General features: G+C 38.1%; 1 protein-coding gene across 4 annotated transcripts in view; it reads right to left on the bottom strand.

Moving 5' to 3' along the window:
* Positions 1-22,913, bottom strand: part of RUNX1T1 (RUNX1 partner transcriptional co-repressor 1) — a 116,081-nt gene that overhangs the window by 4,158 nt on the left and 89,010 nt on the right. For all 4 annotated transcript variants that reach the window (XM_009086779.4, XM_018911894.3, XM_030232281.2 and 1 more), the window contains 2 exons: positions 16,346-16,414; positions 8,954-9,144 (listed from right to left, as the gene is read on the bottom strand). In XM_009086779.4, the coding sequence (XP_009085027.1) occupies positions 8,954-9,144; positions 16,346-16,414 (260 nt within the window). The remainder of the gene's footprint in view (positions 1-8,953; positions 9,145-16,345; positions 16,415-22,913) is intronic.

Consider the following 22,913-nt stretch of genomic DNA (forward strand, 5'->3'; position numbering starts at 1 on the left):
CTGGCAGGGAACTGCTGGTCAGCTCTCTGCCTAAGGACAGCTGAGGCATCAGTAAGTGCTGCCTTGGGTATCTGAAACTGTTCCACAGGAGTTTCAGTGACTTGAAGGACTCTGTCTCAGAAGAGCAAGAACCAGCATCATTAGTACCAGCAGCTCTTTGCTGGTACTAATGATGCAAACTCCAATTATATCCCATATCCAGCAAACAGCAGCATGCTGACTAATAGAAAATTTCAGTAGAAGACTTCTGCTAGCTCCTCTTACAAATTTATTAAAACCAATAATGAAACATGCACACACAAATAAATGGCTCTCCAGAAGTGGAGAGGAACTAATGCAAGACAAGAAAGGGAAAAAATGACTTAACTCACAGGTAAAACTTGCTGACCTAGGAAAACTTGCTACCTTAGGAAAACCTTATTTTTAATCATCTGAGTAATACCATTTGACTCAGCGGCACTTCTGGCAGTGAACAGTTAAGCTAGAGTCTAAATCTTTGGCAGGATGGGGAAGCCACTGCAGAATATGTGTGCTATTCACTTTAACACACTCTATAGCTCTGCCAGCTGGATGCTGGAACTCAGCCAATCCTTAAGTGATATTCCTCAACTACTTCAAAAAAATATCACAATTCCAGAATGAAACAAAGACCTAAATCCAAAACAGTATTTTACAGAAATTAGACTTTTAATCAGTATCTAGTGGCTTTAGAAAACAATCCTGCATTAGTTCTACGTTCCCTCTTTTTGCTGGTTTTCATTGTTTTGGAGGGTTGGTTGCTTGGTTTTGGGGTTTTTTTGCATAGGTATATGCTGGCAAATGTGGCAAGCGTGACTGTCCTATGCCCAATTGTTCTTTCAGATTGAAATCAAAGGTACACAGCATTCTCAATTCATACTGATTAAACACACAGACTAAACCAGGTAATTACAGATACATGTGTTGGGGACTTTTTTTTTAATTCATAAAATTGTTCCCATCTTTAAAAACACTTTAAAAAAAAAAAGCTGGAATTACCAACACACAGAAACAGATGTTCCTGGTAGTTAAATGTCAGGAATTCAGACTCCTTGTCTGAACCAGGCATCACCTGGTTTTGATTCAGTAGTCATTGTTTCAGGCTCATTTGCTCACACTCTGTCCAGTGCCAGAGAGGTAAATTCACCTTTGGAAAAGACTATCTATGCTATTTGCAAACACCTTTTCTTTAAACAGCGTTTTATCTCCACAATGAAAAACAACTGTCAGTAATTTAGACCACCTTACGTGGACATGTACACACATAGACATGTTTATGCATAGACCAAAATAATATTTTTGCATTAGCATTTCATTCTGCTAACAAGAAAGACAACTAAATGTGATGTACCTGGATTCTCCTTCTTTTTCTATGCTAGTATTTCCTTATTATAAAATTTATTTATTATAAATGATAGTCATATATTTGTATTTTTGTATTTTATACATATCTGTATTTTATTTATTTTATATTCTTTAATATATATTCTATTTCTATATTACAATATTTCTTTATTTCTTTCATGTTAATGAAAGTTTCATTTTGACAGCTTCACACTTGCTTGTATTGTGATCAATAAACACGGTATAATTCTGCTCCAGTTGTACTTGCACAGTTTCTACAAATTGCCATGCCTGCTGACCTCCCAGCTATTTGCTTCCACCTAAATTGCCAGCCATGGGTTTGGTCTATATTTCCCTTTATTTCCTTATCTGAAAGCAAATGCACGTGTACAAACATCCCCACACAGACTTTTCCGAAAAGACACATTCCTCCCTCGTGGAATAATGCTGAAGCCAGCCAGAAAATGCCCAGGTGCAGGAATTCTGGCCTTGTGCAGATGTGTTTGCAGTATTGAAGTGCATGCTTTAATTGCATGGGAATTACTATGAGGGTGTCAAACTTATTCAAGTATCCATGTAGTTAATATAGGCCAGCATCTGAAGAACCTTCACTTTGCTTCCCTTTTTGAGGAGCACATAGAGATCTGACTCCAGATGTGACCAGAGCCACCACAGAGTATTTCAGTACCTTACCACATGATCTGTATTGATGTCAGTAGTTTAATTCTGACAATATTGGTTCAACTTTCTTATTAAAATAGACATCAGTTAACTATCAGACTGTACAGAACATGAAAAGTGATACATAGGTGCAAGATTTTAATGAAGTGGTGAAGTACTAAGCTGGCTCCTTACATGATTATTTAATGTGTCCTACATTGTTTGGTATGTGATTTTGTTCATTGGACATATTATTTCTAATTTTACAGCTCATTACAGCTTTAGTGTAATTGTGGGAATAAAACCACATAAAATACAAGAATTTCAAAATAAATTTTACATCTCACATTTATGCAGCAACTTATTGCAATTTTATTGCAATTAAAAATTACTACAGTGCAAATCAACATAAACACACACACACATCACAGGGAGCTTGTACTGAGACAGCAGCTGGATTTGGTGTGCAGAACTCCCTGTCCCACACAGCCCTCACCATTGTGACCATTCATTGCTCCTTCCCATGTGCAAGTAGTGAAAAAGAGCAGCAAAGATCAGGCTTGGGCCCCACAAGCTTTGGAAACAAATGCTTTCTGTTGACAGTGCTGGCTGGAAGCCCCAAATTCTAGCAAAGAAAAGCCAGGCTCGAGATGCCAGCTAATAGCCTGGGCTGTGCTTTTACGCCCCTGCAGCTCGTGTCTTTCCAGCAGATCCAGCTATCACAGACAGAGCTTGACCTCACTGTGGGATTGAACACACTCAGGGTATCTTCATTCCTGGGACGCTCTAGCAGGTACCAAAATGCAGCACCCTCGCTGAGGTGTGTACACAGCATCTTGGACAACAGATGGCCACAGTGTCATGTTGGTGAGGAGATGGCAATCTTCATACAAGGGCATATGGCCACAAATACTGACTGCCTTACACCTGATTTAAGACTATCTCCTGTCACTGGCAAGATCCAGCTGGGAGGCCTATCAAGGTTGGGATGATGCACTTCAAATACAGAAAATCAAGAAAGACAAACAGGACTTTGAAAGAACCTGAAGAAAGACAGCCAGATTAATCAGAAGTCAGACAAACATAAGCTGTGAGAAGAAACTGAATGAACTCAGACTCTTAAATATGAGACAGTAGCCTAAAAGGGGCCATAGCACCCAAACATCACTGCAGTGAATGTCTACATCCATCTCTACAAGGATTAGTGGAAGCAACAAGATCAAAATTCTGTCAAGAACAGGAGCAAAGTGCCTAGAGATGTTGGGGAATCCCCATGATTAAAGCACAGGAAAAGCAGGGGGAATGGTGCAGCTAGAGCTGATCATGGATTGGAAAAGGGAGAAGCCAATCTCTCAAAGCCTCTGCCGGTCTATATATTCTGTCTTTAGGTAGTGACCTACTACACTGCACTTCCAGCTCATGCTCTGTAGAGTTCCACACTTAGCTAAAACTATGAAAAAGACTGGACTGCAGTTTAACTGCAGTCAAATCAACTCTGTGCTGATTTCCCTGTTAAACAGTGAGGTTATACAAAAAGCTAGATTCTCAGACTACGTAATTCAATTTAACTTCACTACCTTGAAAATGGATTAATTCAATGAAATTGAGCTAAATTACACCAGATAGGAATCTCACTCCGAATTTATGCCACCGATCATATTTCATCCTCCTCTTTCAACTGACAAGGAACATCAGTCTTAGGTCAGAACCTTATCTTAGGTCAAACTCCTAATTCTCATGCACTTAAGCTTCAATCTTCAAACAGTCCTGTTTGCCCTCATCAAAATTCATAAAATCAAAAGGTCTCAATTTCTGTGCTCTCCAGTACCAAAATATATACTTGTCAGTAATTCTGCCCATCCTGTTGCTTTCATCTCTGAAATATTCAACCAGAATTGAGTATTTGCTTTCCTCTGACACTCCAACTGAGATTTGTATACAGCTTGCTTAAATAAATAAAAAAACCCCTTTGTTCTGTCATCTTTGAGAAATTCTGGATTTCCCCAGTTTACCATGAAAGGAAGCATGGCCGGTATGAAGAACCCAGATTTTTCCCAGTTCTGCAATGCCCATGACATTCAAAACTCTACCACTGCTAACCACAAGAGAAGGAACATCTAGAAAGCACTGAAACCACAGGGGCGTAAATGAGAACTGTATGAGCTGCTGAATAGCAGTGTAAAAATCCAGCAAAGTTGTTTATGAGAATTTTATACAAGAGTCATTAGAAAGGGAAATATATTGGTACTTTGGAAATTCCCACAGTGTCAAAATGACATTCAGACTTTTAGATGTTTCTAGGAAAGTTACACCTATCACGGAACACTCCAGGCTTGCCCAAGCCACAGTTTATTGAGTGAAATACATGAACTTTCATTCAAGTCAGTGAAAGTAGCTAAATCCTGCAAACAGAAGTGTGGAACAGCCCACAGAAGAGCCATGCACGCTGGTGAGCCAGGCTCAGCTTAGCAGTCTGGGGCAGTGCCAATGCTCACATCACATCTGGACTGATCCTGTGCAGAACACATGGCTCTGGTGCCTCTCTACTACCCACCACTGCAGGGAATGATGTGCTGCCCAAGAGATGCTCTGCCAAAAAATGAAGCATTAGCTGACATAGGTATTAAACTTAATACCAGCCTGAAAACTAGGCTTGCCTGAACCACATCATCTGATGCTCAGAGTCAGATTTGCTGGCATGGTCCTGGTCTCAGTGGATCGGTCAGCAGATTGAACCCAGCTGTCTTTAAAATGTCAGGTGTGATATTCACATACAACATGAGCTGCTGCAATATAAACAAGCCCTAACATTACACGTCTCCTAAAAGCAGTGTTGGACCAGATACATACTTGTTTTATCTGAGCAGATGTCAGCATCTGCTTTAAGTAGAGAGAACTGAAACATTTGTGTTCCTTCCTTGTCCCCAGCCCCCAACCTACTCAAAACTGAGGGATAACACTGAGTGTCAGATTTTTCAGTGGCATTTTATACCAAACCAGAAAGACAGATGTTTTGATGATCCCACCCTCCCTTACAATCTGGGCAGTCTCTTCGCTAAACCGTTCACCCTCACTATTAAAATTGATTTGCAAAGCAGCACATTGCAGCCAAAGCAAGCATAGCAGTCATTACAGAGTAGGCTGCTCACACATGTTTCTGTACTTAGCCAAGCCAACTACTGATGAATGGGTCATTTTTTGTCAAGCAACTGTAAGGAACTGGTAAAGAAATAATTCGTGGCTCAGAACAGCCATGCTGACAGGTAGGCTTTGTCCCAGTCCTTCTGCTTTCCAGGAGCAGTCTGATCAGTCAGCTGGTCCTCAACCAATTTCAATAACAGAAAAGCATGGACATTAGCTGGTCAGTTGCAAGGTCTTATGTTAAGAAACTATGAAAATGTTTAGAAAGTAAATGCACAGACATTGAAGCAGTGGGAGTGCTGGTTAAACCATGCTGAACAACTCTAAGACAAGAAAAAGAACAATAGTTCAACAAAGGAGCTCAAGTCAGAGTCACAAATTCTACTTATGCTATGTAATGTGGTCATTCTCAAAATCTTGCAGACCCCTTCCTAAAAGTCAAGATGCTTCTGAAAATTACACCTCCCCTATTAGTCTTCTTACTGTCTTGTGCTCCCTTAATTTTGGAATTTTGATCTCATCATCTTAATATGCTCAACTTCGCTTTTTTTCTTGAAGACAATCTGGCAGTCAGAGATCCTATTTTTTCTGGGTTAAAGACAAACCAAAACAGAATACCAAAAAAACCAAGCAAAACCAGGGAAAAAACCCAACCCAACACAGAAATCAGCAACACCAACAAAAAATATCAAAAATCTGATCTACTTTTCTTTGTGAGTTCTCTGAGAAGTCTTGGATTAGGAGGCTGTGTTATAATAATCACAAAAATCCCGAGTCTTGATACTGGTTATCACTTTGAGAACTGCAGCAGACTGCAATAAAAATCATACCTTGAAATTCTCACACCAGAACAGCTTCAAGAAGCCTCAGCTAGGTCCAGGCTGCATTTTACTGAGTAACAAATCAAGGGAGAAACCTTGCCAATAGACAGGGAGTGGCCATATTAGTCAAAAATTGTATCTGATACATTACAAATCTGGCACCAAACTCTCATCTCCATTCATAGTTACAACAGCCAAAAGAAGTAATAACACCCATGAGAGAAATATTGTCTGTCAGGAACTGCATGGAGGTTATATAGCATCCTATAGTGAGCTTTCTTGTACGCCTTAGAGCAATGTCCCAGCAAGGATAAGGAATGAGGAGAGGAGCTCAGCATTCCCCCTGGACCTGCAAGACTTCAGAGGCTGCACTGGAACAGTCTCAGATTTGAAACTGGAAATATTCTAGCCCTAGAAATTTTACTCTAATGTCTTAAGTGCACAGGAACCCGTGCTACTCTAAGTGTTCTGCTGAAAGCTGTAAACAGAGAACTTATGTAGACTTAAAACCTAGACAAACAAGGAGCAATGTCCACAGAGAGATCCAAGAGATAAATACCAAAACAAATGTGGAGTTTTATTCCTCAAACCTGAAAAATACAGTCTCATCTCTGAAGAAACACTTTTCAAACACTGCCAAACTGATCTCCTGTCCCCAAAGATGAAGGAAAAGTACAGCTCATTCCTACAGAAGTCACCCTCAAAGGCATCCAAACCAGCCTGAGTTAACAGGTATCTATGAGAAGCATTGCCCTAAGTATTTGGAGTTTGTCAAAATTAGAAGCTGAAGAGGAACTTCTTATAAATCTAACTCAAATAAGCATTGCCATCATCTCCCTTCACAGTTAATCAATCACCTGTAAACACAAACTGTCAAACTTGATTTCTCTCTGATGGCTTACTAAAACTTGTGGCTCAAAACAGCCACCCTGATGACCACAGGGGTGAAAGTTGCAGGATCAGGACACTAGACCTCATTTTTAGGTCCAGGAGGCTTGTAACCTCCCTGAGGACACACAACCCTGAGAACATCCATAACCTTAACAGCCACATTTCATTAGAATGCAATTAAAAGAATTGTTTTCCCAAAGTCCCGTTCCCAAGAAGTGAAAAACCTTATAATCGGTTTAGCTGCAGAAGAAATAAAGATGTTACATGGCTCTTTCCAGAGCTTCAACTGCTCAGAAGTTATTCACAGCACACAAACTCTCTACACATTCCATTGGATACACATTTGTTTGTGGAAAAATGGACTGTATGTAAAGGCACGTAAGTACTTCCTCTGTCCTGCTCACAATATCAGTTCACTAAATAGATTTAATTTGCTGTTTCCTCCAAAGGTATTTACCTTTGGAATTTTGGTTTTAACAATAGGAGTCCCTTGTATATATACACATACAAAATGAAAGCTCTTTAATGATGCTATGTCAGAAAAATGCCCTTTCTATGAACAGTGCAGGAAAATGTCCTTGAGTATCTTAGATACAAAAGTCCAATAAATTGAATTTATGTCTCATTTAATCTACAGTGGAACAGCTAGTACTTAAAGGGTACATATACTTCCCCTAGTCCCTTTCTTCCTGAGAAACTTTCAGATGCTGAAAATCAATTCCTTTTGTCTCCTTGTTATTCATCTGCTACACATTAAGGAGAAACTCAGGGCATTCAGTGATCCCACAATGGTCTTTCATCTCCAGAGAAGCCTGGTATGAATTAAAAACTTACACTCCCTCAAATTACAGATGCATACTGCAGCATGCCACTGACTTATGTGCTGGTGATTTCTGGCAGTGTTCTCAGCATGCTGAAGGTAGCTCATCTGCATCTCTCAACTTAAGTGACTCTTCTACAACAGTGCCCATCCAGCCCATGCAAAGTGTTTAGACATGAGAATACACAAATGTAGATCCCCATGTAGCAGGGACTGTCACCGACTCTTTTCCCCAATTCCCTGATGTTTAGAAGTTATATTTAAATAACTTCTGTGCTATTTTGTTTTCTGTGTTATTTTTAAATAACTGTGTGCTACAGTCAAGATGTTAATATACAAACAATAAATACTTCATGAAATGCTCCTTCATTTCAGTGGTCTTGAGAAACGGAGATTATATACAAGTAACTTCTAACTGACAAAATTTCCTTGTCATGTTTGTTTTTAAGGGCAGCTTTAACTTGGGACTCTTTATTTTTTAACAAGCATAAAAATTAATTGCTATCTAGACTGATGCAGCACTGGTCAAACACACACTGCTCTTTCACTCCCAGCTTCCACACAGTCACAGTGTCAAATGTCCTGTATCATAACAATTCAAGGTTTCTGCTCTCAGGTCTGAAAGTACATGAAGGCTTAACATACTTATTCTTGTTTTACTCTTTGATCTCTCAGTCTATTTTTCCTTCTACCAAATGCTCTTTACCCATTCCTCAACTATGAAATATTCCCTGCAGCCAAAGCAATACATTCAAAATAATGAAACACTTGCAAATTTACATTCACATTCTGTCCTACAGGAACCATCATCTTTTGCTAATCTCTTCTACATCCAACACTTTTCCCAGACAAGTTTTTAGCCACCTTGCTCTACAATCTCTACCATTAATAATTTCTTTGTTTAAATTAGATTTCAGTGTCAAATGTTTTCCACTGAGCATCTTTTTATCTATTCAGTATGGTAGTTTGAAGAGCTTTAAAATGAAGCTACTGAAAAATCAAATTAGAACATTATATGTAACCCTGAGCAGCAGTTAAAAGGTGAGAACAGAGCTCGAGTTCACTAGCTATTTTGGACTCAGATTACAACATAGCCAAGAGAATTTGGAACTTGCTGTATGCCTGACATACACATCCAGAACAGCTGTGCAAAGAGTTAATAGTGGGTTCTGATGCCCTGTGCCGCACAGATTAAAGCCAGCTCAGACACACCTATGGTTTGCAGGCACAGGTGCTGCCTGCCCAGCAAGGCCCTTACCTCACTTGAGTCCTCCTGCTGGTTGATGACAGCCAGGGCATCCTCTGCCGCCTGGCGCTTGGCTTCGGCAACAGTGCGCTCCATCTTGGCCCTCTCGGAAGTGATCATGTCGTGAGCCTTCCGCTCGGCCTCCGACACCGCCTTCTGCAGCTCGGCCATCGCCTGGCGCTTCACTTCATTGACAGCTTCCTCTGCAAAGCAGCGAGAAACCCGCGTCAGCACGGCACATCTGGATACGAAACCCGTGTCAGCACCGCACACCTGGACACGAAACCCGTGTCAGCACCGCACACCTGGACACGAAACCCGTGTCAGCACCGCACATCTGGACACGAAACCCGTGTCAGAAATTTTATTACTCAATATTATTTAAATTTTATTGTTTAATAAAGAGGTTTTTTCCACTTTTCTCCAAGAAATATTTTCTCCCAGACCAGTTAAAAAAAAAAGCCAATTAAATCTACTTTCCTAAAAAAACCCTTTAGAGAGCTCTCTTCCAAATTTGCCCTGAACCAAGACAGCGGCACATCTGGACATGCCTTCCTGGGACCGACATGGGAAATGCACCACTGGTGTTATCATTATGTTGAGATTACTTTCAGTTATAACCACAGTCGTCATTCTGAGTAGGACACAGAGGAACCTGGTTCCTCAAGAATCCTCAGGAAGCACTGAGGTGCTTTTCTTCTTCCCCATCATCGAAGTCTCTACCACTAGTAATGATTCGTGCTGTTTTGATTCTCAGGCAGTACTTCTTTTGGTACCATAATTTCAGATCCCTGGTCCATTCTATTTGCAATCTTTTTGAACACTGAAAAATTAGTTTTGCAGCACAGCAGATATATGCATATACTTGACAATTATTATTGAAGACATATTAGAGGCTTTCAAAAAAATGTATTTTTAAACTTGGGGAAATTAAGACAGTATTTATGGTCTTTAAAAACTTTTTCCCCCGTATCTTAAAATATAAACACATGAAGTTAAAAAAACCCCAAGAGCTTACTTAAAAATTTTCAATTACTGGTCTAGTATCTTTTCGTAGACATACTGTTTTATGAGAAAAAAAAATTGTTTATTAACATTCATTTGACCTCCTGATCTGTCCTTCAAATTCATGTTTATACTTGAAGACATGACTTTCTGGCTCTTCTGAGCTCTTGAGCACACCCTGCCCAGCAAGACTGTGGAGCACAATTAACACTGAGCAGGGGCACCCTGCTTCATTAAACTCAAACCTTCATGCTTCTTGCAAAACAACTATGGTAGTATGAGTCCTTTCTCTGGTACATACTTGTGTCATATCTTTTATTCCAGAAAACACGGATTGTCTCAAATTAGTTATTTGGCTTTTGATACAGGGAGAGTGCAAAGATTTTACTAATGAACAGTCTTTTAATTGACAACTAAAACAAGTAATTTCTTTTTTTTTTTTTTTAATTAACTGCTCTAATTAACAAGGAAACCATCCTCCCCCTGAATTAGTTTATCTAATTTTCATCTTTATTCAAAGCAAAATGACAATGATTAATTGAAAATTTAATAAGCGGTAATTATTAACTTGGCAAACCTAGTACCAATTAACACTCTATTAAAACTAATTATGACATGTTTCATTCAAGTGTTTGTACTTAATTGTTTCATGCACTTAAAACCCACCTTAATTAAATGTTCTGTTTAATTAAAGCCACAGATTTCTATTTAAAATGTTTTACTGTAGATTAAAATCTAAGTATTAGAAACGGTGTGATGTGTTTGAGTTTTAGTATTTAGCCCATGTACTTGGGCGAACGAACCTGCAGACATAACTCTGATGTACAGATACTCAGTCTCTCTCCTGGGTTACATCTGATAGCTCTGCACATGTTATTTAAAAAATACTGTCTACGTGAAGTCTCCATTTTCAGTTATTAAGCAAATTACAATAAAGTCTTAACTTTAAGCCATGTACGGACTAAAACTGAACTAAAATGAAAGAAGAGCTCTCTTGAGGAGTCTGTGTGCATGTTACATGTGTGCATATCTGCAAGAGATGTTTCAACTGAAGTTTTCAAGGGAGTGGGGAGGGATTTAGAGATAAAACTTATGCCTTTATTTTTATGAGGCTGAAAATATGCCCTTATATTACCCTACCATAAATGTTGTTTAGGGAAAGCCTCAGGAGAGGAAAAAATCATACCCTTCAACCATACAGCCAAGGCTTAATTTCCTTTGAATATTCAAGGTGAATTAAAATTCTATCTAAGTGGCAATACAGGACAATAATTTTTGCTTACGATCAAAGCTACAGCTAGTCTAATTGTATATGCAAATCAGGCAATTTATATTTAAATTATGCATTCCTATTCTAGTCCCACAGGCACAGGGAGATCAGCAAAGGGAATTGGTAGGACATTTGCAAGGTGCTTGAATATTTATTACCAACTGTAACCATTCACTGATCATGAGAAAAGAAATATACACAGGCAAACATACAGATGCAATTTTATTACCAGTTTCAGAAAAATGAGGCAACTTAAATACAGGCATTTCGTGTCTGTGAACTGCAGTTACTGACAAAGTGGATTTCTTTAAGAAAATCTGTGCTCTTGCTGATATTTGCTACTAATAGAAATGAACTTTGAATGACATAATGCACTTTTGCTACATCATATAAATTTAGTTTTACAGTTAGGTGTTTACAGTAGTTAGAAATGCTAGTTTCTTATAATAAACAGAAGCAAAATGCTCCAACATTTTTACATGGATTTCTAATTGCAGTTTTTCATCCCAGACAATCTACTTTTCAGTCCAAATACAGAAATTGAAAATTATATCATATCTTATATAGAGTAAGCTTTTTGCAACACTTCTCGCATGCTCTTGTATGAAGATGCCTGAAAATGCTTAGGAGGGCATATGCCTGACTGATATTTTTTAACTGGCTTAAACTACGGATTGGACTTTAATATTTCTATTAACTTTGAGAATAGAATTTGTATTGTGCTATATTAAATGTGAAAATAAATAAGTTAAAATATGTCTGGTCACAATGCACCATCATTATTTCAATATATTACAAACTCACGAACACGTAAATAACCAGACAAAATTTTGTATCATTGATCTTCTTCACAGCTTCTCAAACTAAATACTACTGATATTTTATAGGCATGGAATATTTATAGGCATAGAAATTTTATAGGCAAGCTTTACGGTTTAAGATATGTTTGTGATGTGGGTGACAGTGAAGGAGATTTTTATTTGCTTTGACAATGCTGAGCTATGAAGACCAAGAAAGATCAGCATTGTTCCTTTCCCTGTGCTTCCAGAGAATTGAAGACTGATTAGATTCCAGTATCAGAGAACAGAAATCTGCAAGTTTTTAAAACCTGGTACCTAAGATGCATGTACCTGCATCCTCTGCCTTTCCAGCAATGTGAAGCATTCTTGGCACAAATTCACTGTCATTTTAGGAATGCAACTGAAATCTTCCTTCCCTTTGAGCAGCATCAACACACAAGAGAAGCTCCAGGAAGCAAACAGCTTGTGTGGAATAGGCATTACTCAGCATGGTCTGAAGTCCTTGGAGCAGACTTAAGAGAGGTACTTATCTTTCACCCAAAATGATGATTCACCAGCTAGTTCCTGGTCACCTCCCTCACCTCATTAACACATTTGTCCACATGATGAGAAAAGAAAGGTGGTGGGCAGATGTGCAGTCCTGTGCCACCCCAACATTTTGCATCATCTCACTCTCAGGCTGACCCTGGCAAGGGCGGCTATCGCTGGCCGGGGGCTATGTACAAATCACGAACGGGATGAGACTGCTAGGAACGTGCCTTGAGCTGTTTTATTTTCCAGCATCAGTCTCATTACATGGTTATGATAATGGGAAGATGCCATCAGCTCCCTCCCAGGCAGCAGACCAAGAACTTAATGTTACAACTTACTTTATAAGCTTTTTGACCAATCACACAAAGCAAAAGTAAATTGACAGTAGTTCCATCCAATCACTATAAGCACACGTACCTTTGGTTAAAACAATGCTTGCTTATTTTGAATACAATGCCTGCTGTAAGCCTTAAAGTACAATGCATAGAGCTCCATTATTAAGCTTAAAACTTCCTAATATCTCACTAGATATACTTTTCTGCAGCCTAGGGAGTTATTCTAGACAAGAGTTAATACAACACAGAGCATTGTTCTATTTGTCCTTACTTTTCTACTTTTTAAATAATTTTTCTGCTGACCTATCTCATGGCTACTGCTTAGCTCTAATCACAGTTCTGCTGTCTTTGAGGCCTGCCTTTTGCAGCTTTCCCAAAAACCTCTGATTTTAGATTCCCACAATTCCCCTTCTGAGTTCATCTGAAAAGAATCCTTCATAACCGTGCCATTTATTAATTACTTTGTGTTTCTTAGCTTTACTATAATATTTCTGTTTATTACTTACTTAAAGCATATTTTTGCTCACACTGAACATTGCTATATTACAACACAACAATTTTAATGCTGTGAAAGTCCAGTCAGTTCAAAGGGTGTAAGTCATACCTGATAATAATTAGAAATCATGGTTCAAAAAAGTCTTGTCAGTTTCAAGGCCTTAATTTAAAACCTTCCTCCATGTCTATACCTTCACCTACTCTGTGAAATTTTGAGAACTTTCTGTGAACCCATTTCTTACCTTTCTCTCTTGTATGATAAAAACTTCTTAGATAGTTTTGTCTATCGTTTGTTGCACACACAGCTTTCCCAAAACCCTCTAATTTTATAGATTCCCACAGGCAGCCATTGGCAGTTGGTGAAAAAGAGTTATCTCAGCATTATATCCCAAAATCCATCATCTGTCTCAGAACTACCTCTGTACAATGTGCAGGACCCTTATTGCTGGTGTAGAGACAAAGGATGATCATTTCATTCCTTTTCTGTAACTCCAGAGCTTTCAGCTGAACTGCCACGGGCATTTGGCCTGGCTAAGTGACAGGGATGGCAGGAAGGCAGTTTCTACATGACACAGAAGAAGCTACTGCAGCAGCCCACAATGGGCCTGCGACCCTCTCTGTATTTAATAAAGGGAAGTTTGTACTCCCAGAGAGCAAATCATTCAACCTGTGATCTGACTGATCCTCATTACCTGCTTCCCTCCCTCTTGACTACTGAGGAACACCAAGAACTTGTCTTGGACACTTCATCCATAAATGTCCATAATTCAGTGAGGTGGATCAGGGCACTGATGACTGCTCTCTACTGGTGCATAAAACTGAAATGGGCTTACATGGCTTTAACTCATAAGGTACTGCATAATATGTCCTTGCTCCAGCAGCCACAAAAGCACATGCCTAACTTGGTATATTTTCAAAAATTACACTGTTTTAAAGTGACTCCTTTTTAACCACATGCTTTTCAGTTTGTTATTAACTGTTTTTATGCCACATTCTTTTGTGCAATGTATTCCACATTCCAAACAGAATTTCATACTTTATTCAGCCCTCTGCACATTGGTCTTTACAGACAGTTGACACAAGAAGAGGTCCACACTGAACCAAAAGAAATAACCTGTGATGGATTTGTAGTCTTCTAGACTGGGAGTTGCTGCGCAGCCAGGAAACTATGGAGCATCTCAAATGGCATCAGCGGCCTGTTCTCAGAGAGCTGAACTGCACCTTTACTGCCCTCATCATGAAACTGTGGACACCTCCAGTTTGAGACCACCTCCTAAAAATGCAGGACCTTGGTTTATGAAAGCAGTATGCTTTCTAATGTTTGACTAGACTTAGTAACAGATACAGGTGTGCATCTTCCAGAGTCACACTTTTTTATTCTTCAACTCACAGGCACAATCACTTGATTTAAACCCACATCAGCCTGAAAACAAGAGACTGGATATGGGACCAAAGGAAAAACTTTGTTTCAAAGGAAAAACTTTGTTTCAAAGGAACTGATGACATCATAGGTCCTGTACACTACCATTCATGAATACATGCGGTGTGAATGCACATCCAGCTTCATAAGCCAAAAGCTTCAACTAACTTGTGTTAATTATGAAGAAATCTTTTTCTTCTATTGTATTGAATCCATGAGTTATAAATAACCTGATGCCAAATGACATCAAACCCTAGATTTTGCAAGAGGACTGAAGATTTTGAAATTTAATAGAATAATACTTCTCATAGTGAGATTTCCTGGGATTGGATTTTTTTTTGTATTTTTCATTTAAAATGTTAACATAAATATGACAATATGAAAATATTCTTGGGCACTGCGTTACAAAGGCTACACTTTCCTTGGACAAAACCAAGAACATGTACACAGTTTTGCTATTTTTCACAGAAAATGCAATAGTTCTAAAAATATTAACATATTGAAAAATGTGTTAACATATCTTAAATGTAAAAACACAACTTCTCGTCTGATGCAACAAGATAACAGCATAACATTTTTACCTATATGCTGTGTATCTAGTTACAAATACACTGGAAAGCAGTGAGCATTTACAGGAGATTTGATCAGAAAGCATCAACACTGCTGCATATTTGCCATTTAATCATTAAGTGCTGCTCAGACAGCTGCTGCAGACTTCATGGTTATACAGGTGCTCAAAAGAAGGGGGGCATGTTTGGGTGTATAAATAGCTCCTCGACTATCTCAAAGGAGTTCAAGAGCTGCCCCTCGCCCCTCTGAAAACAAGGAAGCTCTGATGTCCGTGTCAGAAGAGCAAAGGTTCAGCTCCAGCACCAGAGTGGGATCCTTGCCAGGAAACTCCTGTGCTCAGGCAGAGTTTCAGTGTTAAGAAAACTTAGCACAACCACAATGTCTGCCCAGGGTGCTTTCCAGGCACAGGCAGATGCTGTCAATGCCCTGCAAACAGCCAGAGCAGCTGCAGAGATACGAACTTGCTGACTTCATTGCACACTCTGCAGGTTTATGAGCACAGGCTTCACTGGGGGCTGACAGGCACAAAATCTTTTTTAAATTAAGAATGGTTACTTTGCATAGTTGAAGTCTTTTTTATAACAGGTGTACTTGGGGTTTTTTTCCCTCCTTTGGGAATTCTTACTTTAACTAGGTAAGAACCCTGAAGCTTAAAAAAAACCACCCACACTAATCTCTTTTTTTTTTAAATGGCTAACAGAGAAACTTTTAACATATCAAGTTTCAGCCTGAAACCATTAGAAGCCCTGAAAATAGGGGTCTATATTGGAAGTACTGATATTCCCCTAACTATAGCAGCAGATGCTTCTATTATAAAATTATTTAATGTCCCGATCAGTTCCAGTTTAAGATTATTAAACACAATTTCTTCTTGTTACTAGTAAGCCCTTCCCCCGCCTCCCAATTCCTCACATCAGTGCATTAACAACTGCACACAGCTGCCAGACGACTAAGCTGGTGTTTTTAAACAGTTCTTACCAGCTTTCTTCCAGATCTCCTCTGGCACGTATCCAGACGCAGGCCTGTGAAGGAATTCCCGATGAGATTCTGCAGGAGGAGGGGGTGAACAGGGAAAAAGAAAGAGCATCATAAGCAATGCTGGCTTGTTGAGAACAAGGCTTAGACAAAAATACCTTTTCTCTTTAATTATAGCTCAGACAAAGGAATCAAGCACAGGCTTTTCTCTCCTCAAAACAAAGCAGATGCCACGGCCGTAGCTCATGAATGTCACATAGATCAGATCAATTCTTACAATTTGAATGTCTCATCTTAAGCCAAGTCAAGACGTTCATTTTATTTTTATTTTACAATGTTCTAAGTCAACTCTGTATGACAGTATCCACACTTTTAAGGGAGGCTTTGCAAGACAAACTGAAGGAGTGACATGCTTTGTCCTTCCTCATTGTATTTATGAAAAGGAAAAAGAAAGGGCAACAGTGCAGGTCTGGCACTTCTGCTCTGTGCAAAATAATCAGTACTTATGAGTGCAGATATAAGTCAAGATGTCATTCCAGTGATCAAATAAGTTGTCCACAGAAAAGCAAAGGGGTGTTTCTCTAAGTTCAGAGCTATGCTTTCCTATATCTGAGCCCATGTTGGCAACTGTAGCTGCAAGAGTTTGAAAAACAGAACCTTTAACTTAAGGTTAAGGCCCTAAATATGTGCTGCCAAACAACCTCACTGGAGCTGAAGCTCATAATTCACCCATATATTTCAATCACATTTTGACAGCTCTTTCCCCTTCTCCTCTCTTTTTTTTTTAAAAGGTTTAACCTTTAGGCCTGGGCCTAAGAGTTTTGAAATCAGCAAGATCCCTTCCATAGGGACTGCAAAGACCTAATATCAGATGATACAAAAAGAAAATTCACTTTGGCCTGAAATTTAGCATACAGATCCTCAGCAGATGAAATTGAAATTGCTCCTTTCAAATGCAATTTAAAAACTGATTAACTATTATTCAAAGTAATAGAGGACAATATGAAAAAACACACAACCAAACACATAAAACTAAGTTCACTGCCACGATTACTATTGCCAGTGTGTCAGAATTCAATTGCCTAAAGAAAATAACTTGATTTGTTACATTACAGACAGGTTTGAATGTTTTTGGAGGTGCTGTTAAATCAAATACCTGTTTGATGTCTGGGCTTGAAATATAACAAGAGTATACCTGCCATTCATTGAATACTAATTTTGACTAAATGTATTCATTTCTTAATCTTAGGAACTTTTATTCAGTAACTTGGTCAAAAAGCAGTATTTTTAAGAAAAAGTGAAATATCAGGTTTTGCAAATAATTTCTTACACCACTACATGTGTCCATACAGTACTGTTTACATAGAGTAGCACACATAAACTTAAATGCTTTTAAAAGATGACAATATTGCAGGCAGCTAATAAAGGTGGAAATGACAGGAGCTTTTTCAACAGAGAGTAGGGAATCCCTGTGCACTGTTTCACAGATGTAGTTTCTAGCATGAAAATCTGCAGACAGTGACTGGGAGTACATCTTCCCATCTGACAGGCAGCTGAGTGGATTCACCCTGCTCTTTTGTTTGTCACTGAAGTATGGGACAACAATTTAAAATAGATTTTTGTCAGCAGACTTTCACACCTCTCAAGCACAAAATAATAAGAGTGAGTGTGTGTGTGTGTGTGTGTGTGTGTGTGTGTGTGTGTGTGTGTGTGTGTGTGTGCAGATTTTGCAAAACAGCTATTTAAATTGGTTCAATCAACTTGATAGAGGATTTCAGACCTGATACCAAAAATGGGAAAATTCTCAGTATGCCCAGGCTTGCATGATTCTGGAGATGACGAATAGCCTTGTATACAGTTTTCACCCCTTAAAAGCTTTTAGACTTACAGGCACAGTGCCAGTTCTGTTAGGGAGACAGAGGCAACAGCAGAAAATATTGTTTGAAGGCTCAAGAAAAATAAAGGCAAAAAATTAAACCACTCTTATTTGCTCTTCATGGAATACCTGCAGGAACAGACCCAACCAGGCTCCAAATGTGGCAAAACAAGGGGTTGGTAACATTCATGTCTTTGCTTTGCATCGAGTTTTCCTGTCTGCTATTTAAGGTATCATCCAGTACAAGGGGACATAACCTCGATTTAAGTCTATGGCTCTTAGTTTTGGGGAAAAAAAAAAAAAAAAAGAAAAGAAAAGAAAGAAAAAGGACAGAGTGATGTGGAACTGATTTTTTGGTACACATGACTTTCCAAAAATGGAATTCAATGACATAAATGACCAGATTGCCAGATAATTGTTAAAATTTCCAAAACATAAACATCAATCAAGCTCTTATTCCAACCACAAATTATTTACATGAGGAATGAGATCCTCTGCAAGAAGACTTAAATCAAGAACTTATGAGAGACTTTCCCATAGTTTGGAATGGTGCTCAAAAAAGACAAGAAGCACTTATGAAGATAATAAAAACCATATTTTCCAAGCCAGAAAAATTTTAGTAACATGGCTATTGTTTAGTCAGTGGTGATGAGTCCGTGAAAACAATCTTCTTTCTAAGGCTAAACTACAGGAAATGACCAGAGGATATAAATCTTACATATTAGTGTTTTTAAGGTAAGGAGTCCTTCAGCTTAAGAATCACAAAAAATGCTCATTAAAACTGAAGCACAAAAGAGCTTGGACATCCAGCACTCTCAAACCAAGATTAACAAAACTGAGTGAAGTCCCTAAAATACTAAATGTTAAAGCAACTGAAAAAAGCCATAATGAGGACAACACATTATATTAAATAACTAACTGCAGCACCTAGAAGCCAAAGTAAATCCTGCCTACAAGAAAATGGAATGAAATCAGACAACAATAAGAATAATCCAAAGGGACAAGGCAGATCATTCAGAAAAGGATATCGGAAAAGGTTTTACATGTCAAATATGATAACAAAGGTTTGTTAATGGTGAAAATGCAACAATACCATTATGCAGAACAACAGTATGTACACTACTGAATTTACTTGAAATTCATGGCCAGCCATGAAAGCATGTGTTGGTAATTAGTCCAGTTCCTACTAAACCAAAGGAAAAAGATAAACAAGGAAAATAAAAAGCATATATGTATATGAGAATAATCTGTACTTGTCTGTAAGTGCATAAATGAGGTAAAACCAAGAGACTTTTGATATCAAAAATGGCATTGGAATTTTCTATTGTAATGTGAAATAAACTTGTGAAATAGTAAAAAAGTTGTTAGAGTGGGAGAAGAAGACATGAAGAAAACAAAAAAAAAAAAAAAAGCATTGGTTTCAGCTCTCACAGTTGAATGAAAACTTTTGGTTGCTTTAAGATAAAGAGAAAAGGTGCCAAAAGAGAGTGACGTGCAGCGATGTGGAGAGTTGTAAGAGAAGCCATAAATATGGATTTGCAAAGTGAAACTGAGATGAAAGGCTAGGACCATATAAATTATATGAACTCTTATGTGATCATAAGGCTCAAAGCCAAGAAAACAGAATAGAAAGACTTAGAAAGACAAGAAATGTTCCATGATCTCAAAGACCCTAATTCACATTTGGAAAGAAGGACTGAAGGTAAGTTGGCAAAACAAAAGAACTGAGTTTTTTATCACCGGACACTGACATGCAAGTGTATAACACAAAGTTATTAAGAAATGGAGATGAACAGCTGATGTTTTGATGATCTTTTAGAATTTACTGCATTCATGAAAATACTGGCAGTGATAATAATACCCTGCATGCTGTAGTGAATATTGAGGTGCCAAAATAATAAAAGCTACATATACGCAGCCCTGAACAAATTCAATATATATGCCTTTTTATGTATTTATGTGGTTTCCATATTTCATATGCAAGTTCTGCTTCATTCTATCCTATAATAAATGTAACACCATTAGTATAACACAGAAAACAAACAAACAAAAATTCTCAGAGCAACAAATATAAAATATTCACTGCCTTGTTTGTAAGAGTCAAGTTCAAAAATGTGCCAGTTCCACATAATGAAAAATAGAGACAGGAATCTGAAGGTGGGTATTACTGATGAGACTGCCTTGCAAACCTGGCTGGGGGGCAAGTGTTCCCAATATTTTTAAGTACATCTTTGCCCTTCTTTGCCCTCTAATACATTTTTGTGACTATTGCAACACCCCTTGAAACTGTGTTAAAAATATAGTTGTTGTGTTCTCATTGTAAAAGAAAAAGAAAAGCCACATAGGTACTGTATTACTGAATCATCCTCAAGCAGAGGCCACATCAGAACTGAGCACCGAGAACACACATGCAATGTTTCTGCAGTTGGAGTCCTAGCTAACAGCATGCAGTTCACTAAGCCACAATCTAGCCCAAGCCTCCCATGCAGAGAGTGGATTAAGAGCAATATTTAATGTCATCAGTGACCAGTATCACAGAGGCTTTACATTCTAGAATTACAAGTTATAAATATTACTGTGGTATTCACAGTATTACAGTTCGCTCATGTTGTGAATATCATGCATATCACAGCACTGCTGATTATCTGCAAATGGCAAAGGAACAGGTTTATCATCACAGCATGAACAGACGTGTTGGCAGGAATGCTCTGGCTAACACTGAAAACATGACGGTGAACAGCTTTAGAAAAATAAAAAGGGTCTGAAAGGGTTAACATTTAAAAATGTTTTAAGAAATGGCTAACCTATATGTTTTTGACAAATTCATACATTTCTGAGAATCCTGGTTTCCTGAGGCAAATCCTGCAGGTATTGCACTCTTCAGCTGGAGATTTCAAACTCTATTTTGTAAGATTTCCATTCAGATAAATTCACCAGACACAAAATATCAACACTGCTACAGACCTTCTGATGTGTGCCTGCTCCACTTATCTAGAGCCACAGCTGCAGTCAGTATGGTTATAGATCTTGTTTATAACCCATGATGCTGAAGAACCCTCATCTTTAATTTATCCCACTGTGTGTATTTCAGTATACAGTGTCTGATATGGGTAATTATTCACTATTAGGATGAAAGTTGCAGTCCTGCTGCAGTATGTAGTACTGAAATTCTTCAGCAGAAATGGAAGAATCGGATGATGTATTATTCACTTCATAGACCATCACAGTTAATCAAGTGAATATATATAAAGTCTGAGTCATTTTTAGACTTTCATAAACATGTATTATTCAGACTGAAAAGACCCTCTTACCTTCAGCACATTCTTGAAGAATAATGGGAGCTTGTAACCTATTGTAGCTGGCTAATGTGTTTATTGGATTACATTGCATTGAAATGAAAAATCAAGTATTTAATTTAATTTTTTAATTAAAAATATCAACAGAAAAATATTGATGAGATATTGCAAACTTCCAGGCTCAACATGATTTACAGGGATGTCAAATTAAAAGAAGCAGAAAAATCTTTGGCAGGAAAAAAGGTCTACTGGTTCAAAATGACAACCAGAATTTTCTTCAATTACTTTGCAACTCAAACTATCCATGCTAGATCTTAGCTCAGAGTTTTTCAGCAAGACCTATGTATGAAGACTGTGGCATGTTTGTAATACGAAGTTATTACTTCAGTGATGATATTTGAATTGTAAAGAAAAAGAAACAAAGGCACAGATAATGTAGCCATATGGCTCCCTTTTTTTTCTCTCTTGCTAGTGGAGATGACAGGATGGATTTAAAGGCTGGATTACCTTGTTGGAAAAAAAAAAACCAAAAAAAGGTACAAAGGCAATTCACTGACATTTAGAATCTCTGTAGCAAACCCCCCAATATTTACATGCCGTGGAACTTTAATTAAAATATTGGAGCAATTTTTCAATCCCTTTTTCCCCACTTCAAAACTAAAATAAAAAGCCCTAAAGCATCTCAAGGCTTACAGACACTGCTTTAGTTTTGTTATACCTCTGAATGTTAGGGATTTTCATTTTGTTAACTAGATTACTACCAGATTTGAGGAAATATAAGGATTAGCTCTCCATAGACTCCAAAGTAAGCATTTTCTCCCTGTCATGTCAGACATAAAAGCACTTCTTACCAATATTTACAACTGACATGGACGCTACATCACTGAAGCAATCCAAGTTTCATGTTTGAGTCTCAGAAGTATTTTTTCAACCAAATAACCAAAATGGACGTGATAAAATTGAATGGACTTCAACCAGTTCATTTGTACCCACAGTACTGCAGAGCTGACTGATGTGTGAAATGCCAAAGACTGTGCTGTATAATTATCTTTTAAGCCAGAAGACTTTGCTCTTTCCAAGAATTCATCTTGACATATACACAAAATAATGCTAATAAAGGGATCTAACTGCATGCTTGATCTTCATTTTATCTTATGTACCTATTGTTGTGGTGATGACTATTTTTCTTGGATTGTAATATTATCTATAAAGTTTTTATGAATGTCATGAGTTCCAGTTTCCTTGGAGAAGTATAAACACTCAAGTTGCCTTTCATTTTTTTCTACCTACTACATACACAAGCACCATGGGCTGTCTCTTTTTGCATCACAGCTTCACTAGAGAAGTGAGCCACTGCTTTAGATCTATTCACAAGTGTTCTTCCTGAAGCTGCAGATGT

Source organism: Serinus canaria, chromosome 2 (assembly GCF_022539315.1).
Source record: "Serinus canaria isolate serCan28SL12 chromosome 2, serCan2020, whole genome shotgun sequence".
In the NCBI taxonomy this organism is placed as follows: domain Eukaryota; kingdom Metazoa; phylum Chordata; class Aves; order Passeriformes; family Fringillidae; genus Serinus; species Serinus canaria.